This window comes from Chrysemys picta, chromosome 4 (assembly GCF_011386835.1).
Source record: "Chrysemys picta bellii isolate R12L10 chromosome 4, ASM1138683v2, whole genome shotgun sequence".
Classification (NCBI taxonomy): domain Eukaryota; kingdom Metazoa; phylum Chordata; order Testudines; family Emydidae; genus Chrysemys; species Chrysemys picta.
In genome coordinates, this window is record NC_088794.1 from 42,046,943 (window position 1) to 42,068,878 (window position 21,936).

Here is a 21,936-nt window from a genome sequence, read left to right on the forward strand (position 1 = left end):
GAGACTAGTTAAATTTTTAATAAATAAAAATAATGCATCTGATATAAATTATGAGACTATGTTAGAAATTATGTATTTGATGGAACTATTTTTGAAAGATCGTCAATAATGTCTCCGCTTCTTCTATATTATCAGTAGTAGCTCTATTGCCATTAAAGATGAGTTAATATTCAAAATTTTTGATATTTAAAAAAAATGCATTTCATTGTTATGAAACTATGCTGCTTACATACTGCAATGACAGGCACTACAGAAACTCTAATACATATATATTGTAGAATTTAAAATGAGTTCAATTATCTGGTATTACATGGCCTAATCCCAAGAGGTGCTGAGTACTGAAACTGGAAGTTGTGGGAACTCACTGAGCTGGGCCAAATATGAGTGAGTGGAATTATGACCAGGCACTTTAGCTGTGGTTCATATGTTCAATTGCACCCACAGAAATCATGAAACCACGGGTGCCAAACCTGAGTGGCATTGCAAGCTCATGCACCAGAGTGGGGATCCAGGCTCAGCCCCACAGGACAGAAATTGCCACTATGGGATGAGTGCAGGGTGCTCACTATCCAGTTTCCTCACCTCCCATCCTTCCACACTGGGCTTGATTGGGATTAGGATTGTGGTGATAGGGCAGAGGGTGCTGCTGCAGGTGGTTGGTGCCCCTCTTGACTATAACTCAATAACATGTCCCAGAAGAGTTTAGTATAGTGCCCCCATTGAATTGGGTACTGCATCCACTTCTGGTGCTCAGCACCTCACCTGATCATGCCTATATATGTAATACCATTGATAACCCTTGTAACTTGTCTACAGATCATTGTTCCACTTTAAACTCACAAGTTATTTGTATGCCTGTGATCGTATGAAACTGACTTAAAAATGCAGTCTCCCACCTGTATAGAGAAACTCTGTTCATCTATTTCATTCTGTCTCACAAGTACATATGTGGATTTCCCAGAGAAATAATAGTAGAGTCCATCAAAGGTTTCAAAATGGTATTGGCCCCACGTTCGGCATATGTTATCCCTTTCAGCACCTGTGTTGTGCACTAGACAGACAAAAGGAGAGCAATTTGAAAAGCATTAACCTTTTATTTTTTGATTGAACAGGAAAGTTTAAGAAACACAATGCATTTGTGCTTGGGATTGCAGTCCCACTGCAGGATACCTGCAACACTCAGGGCGGAGGAGATACAAACGAACACTTCCAACTCTTCGGGTATGTCTCAGCATAACTCAACGCCAGCAGGATAGCAAGTAGTGGCTTGGAGTTTTGCAACTCCAGCTCTGCTAGTGTACTGGCTGTCCCCAGAGCAGGGAGTGACGATGAGCTTTGATGTCTTTTGGCAAAGGAAGGATGTCCATGTGGCTGTGGGGCCTGTATACTCTTAACCCATCCCTGGACAGATTGCATTATAATAGAGAATTTATTTTTCTACACACCTGTCTGGCATCTTGATCCACTTGCATTAAATCGACTGCAGTCACAAAACTCTCTGTGCACACATTCACCTCCATTAAAACACATGACTGCATCTAAGTGAAGAAACAAGGCTTATTAAAAACTAAGTGTGATAATAATTTACATTAACAAGGCCCACTTCTGCCATTGAATGTAACTTGCATGTGAGTCAATGGGTATTAGCTGTGCATCTGAAGACTGAATGGGCTGACATCTTTCAACCTGAAGGATCCCAAAGAGCCTCACAAACAGTATTCATACAGGAATGACTTCACTATTGGAATGCAGACACATATGGCATGAAGGACTGCAGCCAAATGACCAGCGCAATACACTACAATTGAGGCATGCCAAATTCACCAGGGAAGTTCTATATTCTGATAAAAAAGGCTATGGCATCTTAAGGCACCCGTAACCCATCTATCACTGGAGTATCTGGGAGTCAACACAGGGATGGCAGGATACCTTAGTATCTAAAAGACCCCGAACACTAAAATGGATGAAAAGCTAAGTCAGCCCTGCCAAAATTCAAACCTGTTAGCCATGGAGTCCAGACATTTCTAACTGCTAGGCCACTAGTAATTCCCATTCCTTCTGATAACTTGTAAGGGTACCAGTCACAAATCAATCTTACAAATATGGACCTGAATCAGCAGAGATTGACGCTTTTGTTTCCCTAGATACTCTCTAACTTTTCAACGTAAAATATTTCTATTCATAAAGTACAATGAACCTACAGTATAGAAAGCAGAAACATTTTGATTTGTAATGACAATTTTGGTTTATCCAGAGCGGATCTCTATCAGAATCTTTTGGGACAAATTTTCAAAGTACAACGTATGATGTATGACAAGCAGAAATATGCATTTAACTACCAAATTAGCACCTTGAAATGCAACATTGGGGGGCCAAAATATCTGCATGGGCATTTTGATGGGTTTGCCTATTTTGCCCATCTTTATCCTTTAAAGTTTGAGCTTACTTGGAAAATCACTGACTTTTAGTAACCGTACATAACTCCAATTACAAATCTGTCAATTTTATCTCCACAAGTATACAAAGTAGAAATATAGTTTATAATATCCAGAGAAGAAAAGCTTGAGAACATATCTGTTGTATGAAAATAAATGCATCATTATCATTTAAAGACTGGAGCTAACCAGGCAAGTTGAACTTTGAAAGAAGTAACCTCAGGTAGGTACAGCGTTTGGATTTGGCCTTTTTTTGTTTTACTTATTTTTCTCTAAAAATACTTCAGTCTTTAGATAGAAGCATATTTTTGCTCACACAATTCTTGAAAAACAAACCATAACTATAACTCACAAGTCGTGTACAGAAACACAATATAAGGTCAAGGTTTCACTGGAAACAGGTACTGTTTTCTTCTACTTCTAGGGAATATTAATGTTTGAAATGTCAAATCACAATCAATAGTGTGTACAGTGAAATCATGGAGTGTCCTGATTCACTTCAGCTTTTGAAAGGGACGACTATGTTATTTAAAGTTTGAACCCTGAAAACCTACATGCAAGTACTGTGATTGGTTTCAATGGGCTTGGGCCCATGAGTGAGGCTTCAAGGATTTGCACCCATGTTTTATGATGCAAAGTCATCTCCCATGCATTATGTTTTCTTCCAAATATTGGCATTCCCTGCACATAAATACAAAAAAACACGAAGACCATTCTGAACGATTTTACTAGAATGGCTGAATTCTATTTCCTGTAGACTAATTTTAAGATCACAAATCAAAACGTTTTGACAAGCCAGGAAAGGAACATTCAAAGGATGCATTCCTATTACTTCACTGTGACTGTCTTTAGTAAGATAGCAAGCTAAAGACTTCAGCAAGAGTAATTTACCAGTAAACTTAATTTCAAATGCTATTTTCCTGCCTCATTTCCTGTCCTCAGATAGTTCATTTTATTGATATTTTTCATTACCAATTTTATACAAACACCTGCTATAGCAAGTGCCCAGTTTGTTATGCCAGCACTGGAGAACTTCATTATAGATAAAATGAGCCATACAGTTCTTCCTTCTAAAAACTTTAATTCCACTAATAAAAAATAATCTGAAGTAAAGCTAAGCATTGAAAGGTATCCTGTGAGAGTGATCCAGCCAAAAGTAACTGCAGCTTCAAGAGCAAAGAGAAATTAAAAAATTTCAAGTTTAATGAAAACAGACTATAATGTCCATATTCATTTTAAAACTCCAATTGGAGTTTGATCTGATTTTCAAATGGGCCTCAAAAATGACACCCAGAAGTTTTGCATGGGCACCCATTTGCACACACTACTGCCTTTAAATGCAGACACCGGCCAGGTAACTGTGCATCACCCACTATAATTTCCATGAATAACCCTTTTAAATAATGGGATAAATGTGAGATAAATTGAACTATGACTGTACAGGGATTGTCCTATGAGAGCATAACCAGTCTGAATCCTACCTTTTAAAACTGCATGGAGTTGGTTTATTGATCACGGTACAGGTTTCACTATAAAATGCTCACACTTCAAATTTCTTCTGTTTCGTAAGATTTTATCTTCTTAAGAATTAGTCCCTTTGCTTAAAATTGCACCTATGCTGGCACCTATAAGATTTCTCAGCACAGGAGAAACTTTTTGTCCAAGATTTTTAAAAATAGGTGCCTAGATCCACACTTGGTAACCTAAGTAAGTGGTCTGATATGCAAAACCTGCTGAGGACCTAGCAACTCCCATTAACTATAATTGACTTCGATGGGTGCTGCTAGATACTCAGCACTTTTGCTAATTAGACACCTAAATCTATATTTAGGAGGCTAATTTAGGCTATTATTTTCACATTCAACTGCAAGTGCTTCCACAATATCTTCAGAATTAGTCTACAGAAAGAAGCTGTGCTTTTTCCATATTAGGCACAGTGACTTTCATAAAGGGGACTCTGACATTTCAGCCTACATGTATGTAAGGTAAATGTCACCTTATCTAGAAGTTCTCATCTGGGGAATTAATTTTAATATAATAAATATGTTATATTTATATAATATAAATAGATTTATATTGTTTCAAAAATATCTGAATGCAACACTTTGACATTTCCAAAGTGAAATATTTAATTCCATTAAAAAAAAAAAATCAAGATTTTGACTTTTTGTTCCAAACTGGGACAAATACAGATTTCAAATCTCAAAAATGTTTGCAGGACAGAAATTCCATTTTCCAACCAGATCTAGACACAAGAGACAGTGATTAAGAGGGTGTGTATATAAACCCTCTTAATCACTGTCTCTTGTGTCTAGATCTGGTTGGAAAATGGAATTTCTGTCCTGCAAACATTTTTGAGATTTGAAATGTGTGTGTATATATATATATATATACACACACACACACACACACACACACACACACACACACACTTACATGGAACTATTTCAATTACAAATTTATTTGAGACGTATATTAAGTGGCAAGGCAGAACAATGGGTCAGCTCCCTAGTCTCCCATTTCTGGATAGCTGGATTCAAGCCCTGGTTAAAATAATTTCCTGGGATGCTGCTTCTGCACAATACAGCTGCCCTTGTCACAAAGGTACCACTCAACAGGCCACAGAGTTCAGCATGACTGGAACACTGGGATGTGACCAGTCAGAGTTGAGAGGCACTGGCAGAGCTTTTTGCGGGGTGGAAGGCAAGCTCTACAGGCTGTGTATTGTGCTGCACTCCAGCCTACATTAATGGTCGGTCTTCCACTTTAATCAAGCGGCAAAGTTAACAATCATTTGGAAAAAGGGGTAGTTATGGGTCACCAGCTTGCCTAGATATATAACCTGCATTAAAACTGTTTGCAAATGAACATCTGGCTGCTGGGTCAGAATTATCTTACATCTCCCCGTAACTTGCCCCGTCAAGCTCACTTTTTTCTAGTCAAATTGACAAAAAAGAAGGCTGCCGAGGCTGAGTGCTCAGCCTCCCCACTTTGTTCCAAAGCCAGAGAACTTGGTTGCTCTTCTTTTTCTTCTGCTCCAGCTCCTTGGAATTGCTTGCGGAGTATGAACAGCTGGGCTGAAAGGCTCTTGTCAATTTTACCTGTGAAATTGACAAGAGCCTTCCTGGGAGAAGCCAAAAAATTCCATTATGGTTCTCCCCATACGGATTTTTTTCCTGAAAACCTCCCATTTTTTAATCTTTCATCCTGTCCGAGGATGATTCCCCCACCCGAAAACATGAGCTTTTTCACCATTTTCCAACACTTCGCCCATTAGGAGTGAGTAAAGACCACTGAAAATACTTGCCAGGCTGCAAGCATCACTGGCAGGACGAATGCAGTGGGTAAATTGTTTGCTCATTATCATGACATATGTTTCAAACAAAGACAGAGGCCCCGGTTCTCCATTGCGTATGATCAGCTGTTGTGGACCGTGGCAGGCACCGGAAGCTGCTTGTGACTCACTGAACCTTGGATGCCCAGCCCCTGCCAAACTTAGAGCAGCAGGTGGCCTAATCTAATTTCCCTGGTGGAAACTCCATAAAGAGTTTACAATAGCAGAAGATCAGCTGTAGTGGAGCCCCCTCCTGCCCCCCGCTTACATCTTTCTCCCCCTTACCCTGGGGATAGGGTGAGCATCAATCATAGGTAGTAACTACACCTCCTCTGCTAGCTTTACCATAGTGGACAATCCCCCTGCACAAGAGGAATTATCCTGTGAACATTTTAGCAAAGAACAATTTGGCACTGGAAAATACAACCCAGATTATTGAAAATACACATAAATCAAGAATGATTTAGATAATGGCATAATTAATCCCTTTTGCACTCTACAGCTGCCTTCCTCAATCTCTCCATGTGAAAATTCACCTCTGTGCATAGGACCTGTGAAACACCGACATAACCTGGTCGCCAGCGGGCGGGATCGAATCTGGGACCTCTGGAGCTTAGTGCATGAGCCTCCACTGCATGAGCTAAAAGCCAACTGCCTGTTAGCTAAGGCTGTAGAGCAGACTCATTTTATCTTTCTCTCTCTCTATGTGGTCTCCATGCCACTAGATAGGACAGCACACCACACCCAGAATGTTTGTGGGTTACACCTGTACAAGGCTTTTGTACCACATACCCTTTTTGGAGAACTTAAGTGGTGCATAAACCAACTAATGGGTCTCTGAAGTAGGATGAATTTTATGCATAATAGCCTGGCACCTTTCATTCCTGGTCCTGCCCACTGTCTCCCAAGATTGGGAATAGAACTCAGGAATCCTGACTCCCAGAATGTTGCACTAGCCAGTGCCTTTAGCAAAGTGGTGAGCTACCGCCTTCAACAAGAGTAATTTAGCCTTCAGTGTGAAAGTCATTAGGCATCTGCCTTCTAGATAAGCTAAATGAAATGCAAATGTCCACTTTGATTGGGTTGTCTGAATTGGTTGAGGTGCTGCTGTGTTCTGAAAATTGAGTGAATCTCCAGATAACAGTTTACGCTGATAACAAAACTAGTCAGGTGATCTGACAGGCTTCAGATTGTCCTTCCTTTCACAAGAAGGTGCATATATATAGAGCCCTGTGTCAGTGTAAAGCAGTTAAGTATTACCAGTGCAGTACAGCCTGATTTCAATCCTGCTTCACTGGGTCGTCACTCAGAAGGCCTGTGATAACGTGCAAGTGGAAACCTGGGTTACTTTAGTTTTGTTGCACCTATCAAGTAGTTCTTTAGGCTTTTACTGAACAACCTCTCATGCCAGCATTCAGCTTCCTTTCAATTTGCAATCATCTTAAAAACCCCAACATATTGTGGAAGCAGAGAAAGAACTGACAGGAAGGGGATGTAATGCATGACAGTTCCTTCTCTGCTTCCACAATATTCTCAAGCCAAATGAATTTTTTCAAGCTGGAGTTGAGGGTGTCATCTCAGCATGTATTTAAGTGTTTCTGTCCCTCTCCGAAATCCCGTGCTAGAAATTGCACAGAGTGGGATAAATTGGGTTTGGATTTTGCCAGTGTTCAAGTGACACAAATGTGTCACTCTGATTTCTCAATAGCAATGCAATTTTCAAAATACCCATGGCAAGACTTTCAAGACAAAGCAACCTCCTGCATTTGGCAGGCAGCTTTTTGATTGTGTGTGCCTGGAAGAGCATTATACAAAATGGAACAGAAAGATTGGAGACCCTACGAAAGAAATTACCCCTCCCTCTTCCCCACACACACCACACATAGACACATGAGTCATCAATCAACATTTCTTACTAACAAAACTCTGTGTGTCTTTGGGATATTCCCTTTGAATAAGTGGAAGGATTTTCTTGCATAAAAGCAGGAGGTTCTATGCTACAGGATTCAATAACTAAATCTCATATGGTATTGTGTTGTGACCTGTATATTCTCCCAGGCTTTGGAGTACCTCTGAATAAAGCAGGTGAAGCACCATCACGTTGAACATCACAGGTGACATCTACTCCTGTGCAGAGGACTATGGTATGCAGCACTTAAGTCCCACTTGTAGATCTAAAGTGAAACTTAAGTGGTGCATAGATTCTGTGTTGGCTCTCTCCTCTCCACAGGGGTGAATTTCATCCTATTTAGACTATTAATTCTCTGGAGCAAGGATCTTGTCTGTATATTTGTGTATAAAGAATCCATATTACTATACTTCATGCTCTGTATAAGTAACTGGCTTCAGTAAGAGGGCAAAAATAATCACAATGAGGGTTGAAAGAGAATTCAATTGAACTACACTGATTTACGCCAGCTGAGGACCTGGCCCATAGTTTTCACATGCTAAACTAACGGTTCATCCTCAGTGAGATGCTACCTTGCTTATGTGTTTCTCCAGAGTTTCAAGACACAACGCTATCTTGTAACTCGGTTATTGGCTAACAGTACTGACCAAAAAATAATGGGTTATGGTGTTTTATACACAATCAGAGAGATGTGCAATGGCGGATGGTGACATGCTATTTTTGTTATCTACATATTTATGCAAAATGTTATGATAATGAGCCAAGTCCTGCTCTGTCTTATGCTGGTTTAAGTTTAGAGTAATTCCACTCAATTCAACAGAATGCCTCCAGATTTACATTACTGCATATGGGAATAGAATATGGTACCACTGTGTTTGAGAAAACATAAATATAATTGAGAAGTAAATATTCCATTCAAAAAATAGCATATGGTAACATTGGATATTGCATAATATATACATTGCCCACAATGGGAATGGAACTATAACAAGGTTTGGAGAATTAAAAGTGTAACTGGGAATTATAAATAAAATTTAATTTAATAACTCGGTAATCATTATTTTGAGAATTACTATGCAACTACCTCTACTTAGCCCTAGTGCTCAGTTACAAAGCACAAACTCTGAAAGACACAAAGCCTTTTTAGAATATCAATTTGTGAAAAGCATAGTAGAAAAAGCTGTAGAGACATACTATTCAAAGCAAGAATGTCCCTTTGACCTAATATACCTATTGAATTTGTAGACTGTTCTTAGGCGCTCTGATAGATTGTGTTCTCTCATCTATTAATCTCAGCACAATAAAAAGTGAAGCCATTCAACATTTGATTTTTAGGTGATGGAAATGTGCTGAATCATATATTATTGTTATACCCCATGTGCTTCAGGAACATTTATAAAGCAATGGAGCTAAATCAAAACATACACGGTACATGAAAGATAAATGTCTACAGAAGGAATTGGAGAGTCTCCAAAATAGATCCTGCATGGAAAAACAAACAACCACCACCCAAACCCAAACATAAAATGGAAGACCAACAGTTGTTACAAAAAGACTCAGAAAGTAGTATCAAAAAGAAAAATGTGAACTCAAATTAAAATAATGTTGCTTATAACATGCAAATAAATTACAAATATATACCATTATGAGAACAGTTTAGCCACTGGTATAAACAGGCAGAATTCCTTGGGCTTTAATGGAGTTGAAGCCAATTATACCAGTGGTGAATTTGGCCCATCATGAGACCAATTCTAAGAAGGGCCGAGGGCTCCTCAGCTCCCACTGCAATCTACAGAAGTCGGAGATGCTCAGCAGCACCCAGGAGGCGTTCAGCATTTTACAAGACAAGACTAGAGAGAATACTTGATGATAAGGCTTGATGTAAAGGATTTACTGGCATGTGTTTGAGATAGTCACATCACTTATGAGTAGCAATGCCACTGCAGTAGTGATGCAGATTTGGATCCCAAACGAGCAACAGTAAAATACTTCCATCAGCACATGCCATTATATATTGTATAGATGTCAAGTGCTTCATACATACTATTTTTTAAATGGTTTAAGAGTAGAAATTTTTAAAAATTGTATTAGGGCTATGGCATCACTTTGCTCAGGAGTCTGAGATGCTAGAATAAATCCCAGTAAGTTGGTTTAGTAGACAGGTGATGTGTTCATAGGCATGCTCTGATAAATTGCAAAGGTATGTGATCAATTTATTTATGACATGCTTGTACAATTTATCACCTGGGTATCTTAAAAAGAGAGAATGAGTGGAAAACCCCACCCATAATGAATTAATCTTAGTTTTGTGTGATGACTGAGCTTTTCTTTTTCTTTACTAGAATTGTGTCTTTGATTTTTAAAAATATCCTGACAGTTGTTTTTCTTTTTAATGTGCTCTCCCCAGTTTTTAAGACTTTAGGAACACAAATATTGCCTGGCTCTTTATTCCATATCCATTACTCCTGTCTTTCCTGGACCCTGCAAGAGTGTATTAATCCATGAGAACTTTTTACATTTATAAAGTTTCAAAAAGTGATGCTTAATAGCCAAAAATATTGAGTCTGAGATATTACAGACAACAAATAATTGTAAGGTTGAAAATTAATTGCTAAATATATATCCATCTATATAAATCATAAAGACAGTAACTGCACTTAAAATAAACTGAGATTTTAAAAAGTTGAGGGCACTAATTCTAAAATAGACATTAAACCCAGCAGAATATCAAATACTAATAATAAGGCTTTGTGGTTCTATGTCACCTTTAATATGAAGAACATGATCAGTTTATGAATTCTCCTAATATCTCTGTTAGGCAAGAAAGTACAATACAAACAAGTAAATAGAAGCACAGGGAGGGCAGGAGACTTGTCAAACATCAGGAAGTTTGATGTTTGACAAGTTCTGCACTGGAGCAGGGATGGCAACAAGTGATGGCCTGTTTCTTTAGAGCAAGAAGCAGGGGTGGATTGGTGCAGGAACTTGGTTGGCAAGAGATAGAGCATGGTTCAATGTGGCAACAGGGAGGATTAAACAGATCTGGGGCACAGATCCATGGAGGCGGGGATAGGGGTGGTCTCAGTGCTAGGATTGCAGTGTCGGCACTCTAGTTAGTGTGAATCCCTGTAACAAGGGTGAATGTCACAAGCCTCTCTTTTATTTATGAGACATATTGAGCACTTTGCTACCTTGACGAATGTGACCTCCTTGTAATTCAGGGTAGGGTCTATGCCCTTTTCTCTCTTGGCATTATGCCTCTTTAGCTAGCTAATGAGACTGAGTGTCCTGTACTAAGGCACTAGTTTATGGGGGTTAGAGGCAGTGGTGAGCTGGAGCCGGTTCGCACGAACCGTTTGTTAAATTTTGAAGCGGTTTTAGAACCACTTGTTAACTGGCTTCCCTGCGAGGGAAGCTTTGATGGGCTCCCGCCGGGAAGCATGTAATTCCTCCTCCCATTTGCCGGGGAGCGCTGCACTGAGGGAGCCACGTGGGCTGCCTCCTGGCCCCGTTGCTGCTGCTGCTCCTCGGACCTCTGGCCCTGGGGCTCCTGCTGCTGCCTGGTGGGTCCCTGGCTGCTCTGCTGGGTTTGGCCTGCGTCCTGCTGCTCCAAGCTGCTGTCCCTGTGTAAGTACCCACCACGCTGCCCACAGCCAGCCCCTGCTGCATCCCCTGCCCACAGCCAGCCTCTGCCGCACCCCTCCTGCCCGCAGCCAGGCCCTGCCTGCAGCCAGCCCGTGTCGCACCCCATGCCTCCAGCGAGCCCTGCCCCATGCTCCTGTCTGCAGCCAGCCCCACGTCCACTGGTGCCCTGCAGTTCCCACGGCAGTAACCCTGCACACCTGCTTCAATGAGGGGGGCAGGGAGCAGCTGGGACCCACACATGTGCACACCCTAGGGTGACCAGACAGCAAGTGTGAAAAATTGGGACAGGGGGTGGGGGGTAATAGGAGCCTATATAAGAAAAAGACCCCAAAATCAACTGTCCCTATAAAATCGGGACATCTGGTCACCCTAGCACACCCCCAGGGAGTGGCGGGGACCCACACATGTGAAACGGAGCTCATTTCTAGTTCAGGCCCATCTTTTTAAAAAAGAAAACAACTTTAGGTGAGGTTAACATACATCCATATTTTCCTGGAGATATCAGGCTTTTTGGTTCTTAAATCGCAGTCCGGGCGGAATTTTTAAAATTTAAAAGTTCCTCCCGGGAAAATACGAACGTATGGTAACCCTATTGGTACAAAAAATACATACTGTGGCATATCCCTTAAATCAGAACTTTTTATAGGGAACCAGTTGTTAAGATTTTAGCAGCTCATCACTGGTTAGAGGCATGCTAGTACTTTCAGCAGCATGACTTCTCTTCAATAAGGATTTGAGTTGTTGCCCTTTATTCTCTTGATTTGATGCTACTTTAACCAGCTGCTCCAAATGAGCCCCCTGTAAACCGGGTATAGCTTTCTTCAGGCACTATTGAGCATTTTCCCAAGAAAAGCACAGTATCTGTGAATCCATTTAATATTTCCAAAGGTAAATTTTCAATATTCTCACCTATGAACAAAAATTGAACTAACAATGCATTAATAGGTTTTCTAAAGCAAAAGTAAGTAGGCCTTAGATGTCTTGTAAAAAAAACAAAAAACAAAAAACACATTAAATTTTTTAATTCTCTTCAGGTCATTACGATATCCAGCCGTGTGGCAGCCAAGTTCAGTGGAAGGATAAATGAAACAAAACAGGTGACTAGCATCTGTGTTTATCACAACACTTTGATGACTAAATAAGTTTCCTGAAATGTGAGAACATGCCAACACTGCATCTTATCTAATAAGCATGTATAGCCCCTTAAGAAAACATTTTAGTAATGAGCCAATAAAGCATGCTTTGTGTGTTGTGCATTCATGCTGGTAGAAAAATAGGACATATTTTTGGTTTAAATTATGAAACAAATCTTCACTTTTCTCTCAATCCATAAGAAACCCCACTTTTGATACCAAAACAGTGCCATAGCTATAATGCGATGTAGAACTGAACTATGTTTTCTACCTATTTTGAGATGCTAGCTACTCAGAAATTGGTCAAAAGAACTGGAGAATTTGCATCAACTATTTATTGAATCTTGATGAGTAACAAAATAGTTCAAACAAATGTTTTTGCCTAGGTCACTGTTTTAGATAAACAGTAAATCAGTTCTTTAAACAATGTGTTCCTGCATACATAACTTAAAGCATTAGTCACTCAACTGTATAGTATACTTCTGTTTTTAGTAACAGGTTCCTTACTTGGTACTGAGGAATAATTGTGAATCTATAATGCAAAGACCTTAAACACAATATAATGCTGTATAATCATAGCTCATTATTCTTATTTTCCTGCTGGGAGTGCACAAATGGATATTTGAAAGTTATGAGATTTTAATTTTCAGCTCAATAGGGAAGCAGAACCTTTTTGGTTACCTCAACTCTTACTATCCTGCATACTTCTAAACTCTGGGATGAAGAGGACAATGCAGAATTAAGAAATTCCCAACAGCACTTCATGAGTTTAGCATTTCTGCAGGCCACTGAGATCTCTTAAGTCTCGAGCTTTTTAAAGTGTTGCAATTGTATAAAGCTGTTCACACAATGAGGTTTTGAACCATGGATAGTATTAAAAGAGCCATTATTTTAGTACTGGTAGTTAATTCTATTCTGTCCTGAGAAGATCCCCACATCTGATGCTTTTGTGAAAGGAGTTAATAAAATTCATTGTCACTAATTGATAAAACTTTATTCTATGTTAAATTCATAGATTTAACTTAATTATTTATCATAATCTTGCTTTATTTTACTTTCTATAATTCTTTAATGTAGTTTAAAGTGCATTACTTCAAAATTAGTCTCTTTAGGTAAACAAGGAATCCAATAAACGTGCAAAGAATCTGGGTATGGTTAGCCTTATTTTTTTACTTTTGTTTTATGTTCTTTGGCTGTAACTGCCCTGTAATGGTGCGAGTTTTCATTTTTCTTTTGTTCTCTGGAATCGTGCATTTTGGCATATTACAGAGTGACCTCCAAATGAGGATGAAGAACTCTCTGCCACTCAGGTTCATGAAGTTTTTCTTCTTCAGTTTCTAAGGTGCACAAGAGTGGAACTTTATTTGATCCCCCCACATCTTTCACCTACTGCCCACAAGTCTCCAGTCAATGGTAGACTTCCCCATTCCTGTGGATCTCTTGAGTTGTGCAGGAGCAGAGGCCAGTTCCTGAGCATGCTATATTGCAAAGCCTCTGTGTCTTCTATGGCAAAGTTGACCTAAAATATACAGGTCCCCCAGATTCTGCAGCATTTTAGAGTTCAAGAAAGTACAAGTAAATTAAATATGAAAAATACAATAACCCCATGTTTATTTTCAAAAATTAATTTTTTGCTAAATATTCAGAGTGTGTCAGGTTTTTGTACTGAAAACAAAAAACTGCATTGGCGGGAGAGAGCTGGAGGTTTAGATAGCTCAGTAAGGGGGCATGAAGATATAAATTTCTCTATAAATGTTAAGTATTGCAAACAGTTCTAATGCTTCTGGTGAATAATTAATTTACAATGAGTTTATCTTTCTTGGCATGGATTCATTTCTATTCTCCAGATGCATTTTCTTCCATGGAAAAAGTCAGGGATGAGCAAGGATGGCATTTCTGATTTATTACCCTTCCCTTATTATTCAAAAAGCCAATTTGGAAAGCAAAAGTAATCTTAAGTGACATTATTCACCTACTGTATGAAAAATGGTTATACATGTCTAAGGAAAGACAGAAGCTGAAGAAAGCGATCGGTATATAGATAGGAGGGGAAATTTTAACATTCCAACACAATAATTGCTATCATATGAAAAACAGAATATCTATTGTAAGACTAGTATACAAAGTGGCTTTAACATGCAGGGGAATGGGTTTCAAATATGCTGTCTTGCCACTGAAGTTGAATCAATTTGAGCTTCAAAGTTTATTGGCACTCAGTAGGTCTACTCTCTGCATTCCATCTTTACAGCCTGGAGCTGTGCTGGGTAATGGCATGTCCTAGGTACCACAGTGACTGACACGCAGCCTAGGATGGATTGATGGATCAATGTAATGACTCATTTCTCAGAGGGCTCTGTGGTCTTGTCTTCCATAGGAAAACAGTTGTTAATTAACAAGTAAATTTAAAAAGTAAAATTCTAGTGAAGATGAGGCAGATTGGTGTTGTCAAGCCAAGGCCACAGTGAAGACCAGGCAGGCTGTAGTTTTAACACAAATTAGCAGGTCAAGGTAAAGACTAAGGGGAAGCCGAGAGTATACTTTGATCTGCTAACTTGTGTTAAAACTACAGCCTGCCTGGTCTTCACTGTGGCCTTGACTTGACAACACCATTCACTCAAGTGAACGACAGTGGAGTTGGTCTAGCTGGAGTATGAGCAGCAACACTGCAAAGCCAGACTTGAATTAATGAGTCTTCAGGGGATACAGCTAATGGGATTTTACTTTGTATTAATTAAGAACACACCTTTTTCCTAGTGACGATGCAGTTTGTGTGTCTTTTAACTGCACAGGTGTTGCCAAAGTATAAAAGAGAAAGATTACCACTACCCTAAGGTCTGTCACAGCCAAAATCTACCGTCTCCCCTCTTCCCCCTGGGTTTGTTTAAACTTCCCTCATCACTTCGACAAGTCATTTATTATTCCTGATAATTTGAGTAAATATTTCTCACCCACATTTTGGGCTTTGGAATAGAAAAAAGTATCTGTCACATTGACACCACAGTAACTCCCCTGTATTTGGATTATGTTTTTGGTTTCCCAGTTTCCTCCCCTAATTTATGGTCCCTGAGTCTGTCTTATTTTGTAGACATGTTCTGGAGTTCATCTGTCATTCTCTACAAAGCTACTTGTGAGAGGGTTGGTCCAGTGTTCTTCTGAATAGAGAGTAATATGCAGTGTACAGCTGCTACACCACCAAGCTTCCAGGCAGCTCTGAGGCTGTTTGATTACATTTCCAGACAGGGAAGTATTTGGGATAGCGGATATCTTCCATTCCCAATCCTTCTTTCAATCCCAACACCAAAACCTTCTAAGAAGAAATATTAAGGTTTACTTGACCATCTTAATGTTTAGTGTACTGTTCCCTGATGCCTTATTATAGTTTAACTTACTATGATTAACTTTTAAAAACAGGGTTTTTTAAAATACAAATCACTTTTGATTTTTAGCCTGTTTCTCAAGAGCTGTGACTATCCGATACAGCACTAGGGCCTGTATCCCTTATTATTAGGCTTGGCAGAACTCAATATTTGTAAAGTTTCAACAAATATTTTAAACATTTTATTTAGTTTTCAATCAATTAAAATTTTCACAGTGGTGGAAGATTATGGGAGATCAGATAATTATCTAATGAGCTTAGATGTTGAGATTTAAAAATTTAAATTTTTATAATGGTTAACATACAAACTGTCAAAATGTCAAAGTTTTAGTCTTAAATCAAACTAAATTTCTCAAGCAGCATTTGTCTTACTTTGCTAACCTGTACATTTTGATTATCGATGGAAATATTTTGTCAGTTTGTGTGTAGATGATGAAATTGATATTTATTGACATTTACTAATAACAGTTTCATTGCACCTAGAGATTAATCAGGTCAGGCCCCATTATGGTAAGTGCTGTAAAAACATTTTTTTCCACATGTTGTTCTAATTCCCTGTGTAAGGCTTAATACTCACATCAAACTATTTCATGAGTTGCCTATTACTCTTCTTATTTTAAAAAAAAAAAAAAGTAGCTTACTGGATGCTTCACATTTCATACTACGAAAGCTTCTTTCCCAGGATGAGGATGTTGTAGATGAAGAGATATAAACTGACGTTCCAGGCTCCTTTACAAAAACAAGAAAAAAAACTCACTTAAACAAATTATATTATTGTTTGTTCAAGCTATTTTTCACCTCTTAAAATCCAATAGTAAATTCTGACCTTTTTACTAGGATCCATACCTAGATAATGACTCTGAGCAGTCAAATAGATTAGGCCTATATTGTGCCATCAACTTTTTAGCAGAGATAAGGATTTTAAAGATTGGAATAAAGGATTCTTATAAAAGAGCCCAGAGCCCAGTATGTTCCAGTTATTATACAGAGGATTAAAAAAAAAAAAAAAAGCACAGACCATAGTAACAACTTCCAAAATATCAATCTGAGCTACAAAAACTGTATCCACACACTCCTCTTTCCCCCACCTCCCAACAATTAAAGCCTCTGCACCTTAATGCTTTTATTTAACAAAGGCACCGAGTGCAAACAATTTCCTGTTTTGGAAATTCTCATCACCAAATGAAATAGTCCAAGGAATGAAAACCTAGGAATTTACTACTGCAAACTCATTTACCATGGCATGTGTGCTGTACTCCTGAAATAAAATAACCATTACTAACAAGATACAGTTATGCAAGGTCTTTTCTTAAAGTAAACATATATTCCATTTTTAAGGTCATGGCCTGATCTAAAGTCCATTGAAGTTAATGGGAATCTTTCAATCAACTTCAATAAACTCTGGGTTAGGCCCTAAAAGCTTCCTATCATCTGTCTCTCAATCCCTCTCTCCCACTCTGTAAATTTCCATCATGTATTGCTCAAAACTATGGTCAGGTTCTCCTCTTATGTTCCTTTTTTTCTGAATACTTCTGCTGTCATCTCCACTAGGCAGCTAAGCTTTCTAATTTGTCTTGTTGTTTTCCCCCATTCCATGTTTGCAAAGTTACTATGAGTTAGATACCTCTAGATCCTGTTTCCTTCCTTTTCTCAATAAATTACCTTTTTGGCTCTCATTGTTTCTAGTCCATTTCACATGTGTTCTTCTTTGTTGGAATTCCCATTGCTCCACAATTCTCTTATTTTTAGATTCCTTTTACCCTTTCAATTCCTTTTTCTTTTTTGCATTCCTTCAGTGTTAATCTCTTCAGTTTCTTTCTTTCCCTAGGTTGCATTCTGTCCTCCCACCAAGTAACTTAACTATTCACAATGCAAACAACCCACCTCTCCCAACTTCCAATTATTTCCATAGTGGGCATCTGTATCACATATCTGAATTTGAAATGGAGTTGGTCTAGTCCTAATCTAACAATAGAAGCTCATGCCAGCACTTTAAAAACAGTTTAGGAGTACAGTCTAACCTTTCAGCCCTGGCCATCATTAATCTAACAGCCTCCAGAAAATTTAAAGAGACAACATTCTTTAGGACCATTTAATCAAAGGGGCTTCAACCCACAGTCCTATATTATGCATTTAATTATTTTGATAACTTCTTGAAAATGCAAAGCCTTGGAGATGTACAGGCAAATATAATTTGCATATGTTGTGGTTTGGTATTTGCCCAATTTATAGGAAAAAAATGTAGCTTGCATGTACAATATTTTTGTATATACAGATATGAAAAAACTGCAGATACAATTTTATCCATTTGCTTTTGAAGATGTGGCTTCTACTATCTAGATTCCAATGTAATATATGGTTAACAAGGGACTGTCTATATTAAATGGGACAGTCAGATAACATAGTAACAGATGCGGTATCAGAGCTTGTAATGCAATAAAACAAAACACCCATTTTCAGAACCATTAATTAAACGCTATTTTCTGTAGAATTTAGTATAGGAAACAAGGTTCAAAATGACGAACCATTTTTTTCTATTTTCTATTGCAACCCATTATAAATAGGGAATATTTTTATATCAGCTCTTGTAAAAAGTGTGCTTTAATGCACCCATGGCCATTAAGTTTTGTTCAAAATCTATTGATATACAAAAGGCATCAAACCTTGTAAAAATGTATCAAACCCTACATTTCAAGGCTAGTATGAACATCAAACAAAGGTGTTGACAGAGTAGAAATTTTTCCAAATGCGAAGTCACTTCTGCCTTAATTGCAAACAATTAAGAGCAATACAGAAGGAAGGACAGTAACAGCATAAAACCATGATTGAGGCTTTAGAAGGTCCTTCAGAACTGTTAAAAGTTCCATCACCCCTCCTACTCAAAGTATCAAATTGCAACTATCAACCCAGCTTTAGTCTTATACTTAACAGAAAAGAAGAGCTTCCTAGACAAATAAGAATTCAAGTGATTATTTTTATTTCATACAGTGCCAGCTACATTGCAGTGTACAGTATGTGCTCATGTGAAGTATAAAATCTAGTTAACCATTCATTTGACATTAAGACACCTGGTATGTCATCTTAACAATTCCCAGTTTCTTTGTTCCAGCACTAACAAGAAGTAGTGCTAGTTAACGTTTTTCCACATTGGCTCATCAAAAGCAGATACTTATAAATATAATAAGTATCAGGAGGTAGCCGTGAAGTCTGTATCCACAAAAACAACAAGGAGTGCAGTGGCACCTTAAAGACTAACAGATTTATTTGGGCATCAGCTTTAATGGGTAAAAAGCCTCACTTCTTCAGATAATTTTCACTCCATTCATCTGAAGAAGTGAGGTTTTTTACCCACGAAAGCTGATGCCCAAATAAATCTGTTAGTCTTTAAGATGCCACCGGACTCCTTATTATATTTATAAAAACAACAAGTGGCCACTCCAGAGTCAGATCCAGCTACATTTACCTCTAGCAACTTTTACTCAGTCTCTGTCTTAAAAAGATTATTTTTGCAATAGCATTTATTGTAAATATACATTACCACCCTAAACAGTTTCATTCAATTCACTCATTTATTCCAGATCTGAAACAGCAGTTCCTACAGTTTTCTCAATTCAGTGATCTTTTACATATAAATATTGTACAATTTTAATAAAAGAAGACAGCTTTGCAATGTCTATGCATATTATACACCAGTTTACAACATGAGTAATCTTTTTGGAAACTATAGTTAAGAGGTGTTGCCAAATTTGTAAAAATTATATTATTCATGAATGTAATGAAAGAGTGACTGGGCAACAAAATGGCATTCAATATTGATGAATGCAAAGTAATGCATATTGGAAAACATAATCCCAACTATATATACAAAATTATGGGGTGTAAATTAGCTATTACTGCTCAAGAAAGAGATCTTAGCATCATCATGGATAGTTTTCTGAAAATATCTGCTCAATGTGCAGCGGCAGTTAAAAAAACCTAACATGTTAGGAACCATTAGGAAAGAGATAGATGAAATAGAAAATATCAGAATGCCACTATATAAATCCATGGAATGGCCAAACCTTGAATATTGCATGTATTTCTGGTCACCCCATCTCAAAAAGGGTACATCAGGATTAGAAATGGAGAAGGGCAACAAAAATGATTATGGTTGTGGAACAGCATCCATATGAGGAGAGATTAAAAAGACTGGGAGTGTTCAATTTAGAAAAGAGATGACTAAGACAGGATATGAGCGAGATCTATAAAATCATGAATGGTATGGAGAAAGTGAATAAGGAAGAGTTATTTATCTCTTCACATAACACAAGTACCAGGGGTCACCCAATGAAATTAACAGGCAACAGATTTAAAACAAATATAAACGAGTAATTCTTCACACAATGCAGAGTCAGCCTGTGAAACTTGTTGCCAGGGGATATGTGAAGGCCAAAAGTATAGCTGGTTTAAAAAAAGAATGAGATAAGTTCATGGAGGATAGGTCCACCAATGGCTACTTGCCAAGGTGCAACCCCATGCTTTGGGTGTCCCTAAACCTCTGACTACCAGAAGCTGGGATTTGATGACAGGGGATGGATCACTTGATTAATTGCCCTGTTCTGTTCATTTCCTCTGAAGCATCTGGCAACAGTCACTGTTGGAAGTCAGGATACTGGGCTAGATGGACCATTGGTCTGACCCAATATGGCCATTCTTAAGTTCTTAAATATAGTTAATTAAACCATAACAACTATGTCCACATAAAATGACCTTAAAATTTGGTGAACTTTATTTACAATTTTTCATGCTCAAGAGTTTTAACATTCAAGCCCTTTTTACAGTTTTGTAACACACTTTTAGAAGACTCAAAAGGAGATAGGATTACTACTGTTAATATCACAAGTTAATCAGTATTCCCGTCTCAATAATTAAGTGCTGACTGTAGCTAACTTTTTTAAATCTACCAGATATACACAGTATTTCCCACAAAAGGTTGTGCTGAGTGATTTAGGATCAGTAGTCTAACATAGAAGGAACAAAGAGCCAGTTACTGTTCCCTGAATACCTTTTTAAAGAAAGCCTTTGACTTTATCTGTGGTTGACTTAATTACCTGTTTGTGGCTGTGTAGCATATTTTTCTCTCCACTGAACTTTTCCAGAAACAAACAGTGAAGAGAAAGAGGAGAAAGAACCAGATTCCCTTCTGGGAACCTGATTAAAGGGTGCAAAATGGGATTTTTCCCCCCCTAATCAAAGACAGAAAAGCATGCAAAGTAATAAGGGAAATTGCACTTCAGCAGCAAGCTGAATAGGATAGTATTCTGTTGCCAAAGTAAAATACATACAAAAATTAGCATTAATTTATTAAAATCTAATGTTGTTAGCTCATGACTTTTATTTAATATTGCAATTAGCTAACTGTTTTGCTTTAGTAACAAAGGGTCCAGATCCATTCACTGTGGGACATAGCTCAGTTCCCACTGAATTGATGACATTCTGCATGCTGTAAGATTATGTTCTAAAGGCTGAAGAAGCCCATTTTCCCCAGAAATTCTAAATATATCCAATCACTGTTAATAAGAGGTTTTCAACCTACAGTTTATCTGTTTCCCTTGATTAAACTATTGACATTCTGCTGCTATGGCTGCAACAGGGAATAGGGAAAGTCTTTTAATGCTGCTAGAAGGGTTTGAAGTACAAAAAGGAAGTTTATTGACTCCAAATTTGAACTAAATTAAATTTACTTTTATTTAGTTATGCTTACACTATATCATGTGTTTGAAATCGGTTTGTCAGTCTTCTTAAAAAAATCATCAGATCCAACAAAATGTTTCAGGTGCACTGACTGATAGTACCCCAGTGAACAAAGTATTTCACAGTACTCAAATTATAGATATAGATATAGATAGATAGATAATTTTTCCAAGGCTGGCATCATTTGTGGAAAGCAATGATAATACTCTTCCCTATGCACTGCTCATTAATCCTTGAAGTACTACCCTGTATGAAATGTTGCTAAAGACCATCAATTCAATATGCTTAGTGGAAGAAATATAAAATGTGAACTTTTTCAGCACACATTATTGATTCAATTTTCAAAAAAAAAAAATCTATTTTCTTCTACA

General features: G+C 38.1%; 1 protein-coding gene across 1 annotated transcript in view; it reads right to left on the minus strand.

Moving 5' to 3' along the window:
- OTOG (otogelin) overlaps window positions 1-21,936 on the minus strand; it is a 169,766-nt gene that overhangs the window by 145,959 nt on the left and 1,871 nt on the right. Inside the window, exons 3-5 of the mRNA XM_065592102.1 lie at window positions 16,474-16,561; window positions 1,446-1,538; window positions 897-1,051 (exon numbers count right to left, since the gene is read on the minus strand). Of these exons, the coding sequence (XP_065448174.1) occupies window positions 897-1,051; window positions 1,446-1,538; window positions 16,474-16,492 (267 nt within the window). The 5' untranslated portion in view covers window positions 16,493-16,561. The remainder of the gene's footprint in view (window positions 1-896; window positions 1,052-1,445; window positions 1,539-16,473; window positions 16,562-21,936) is intronic.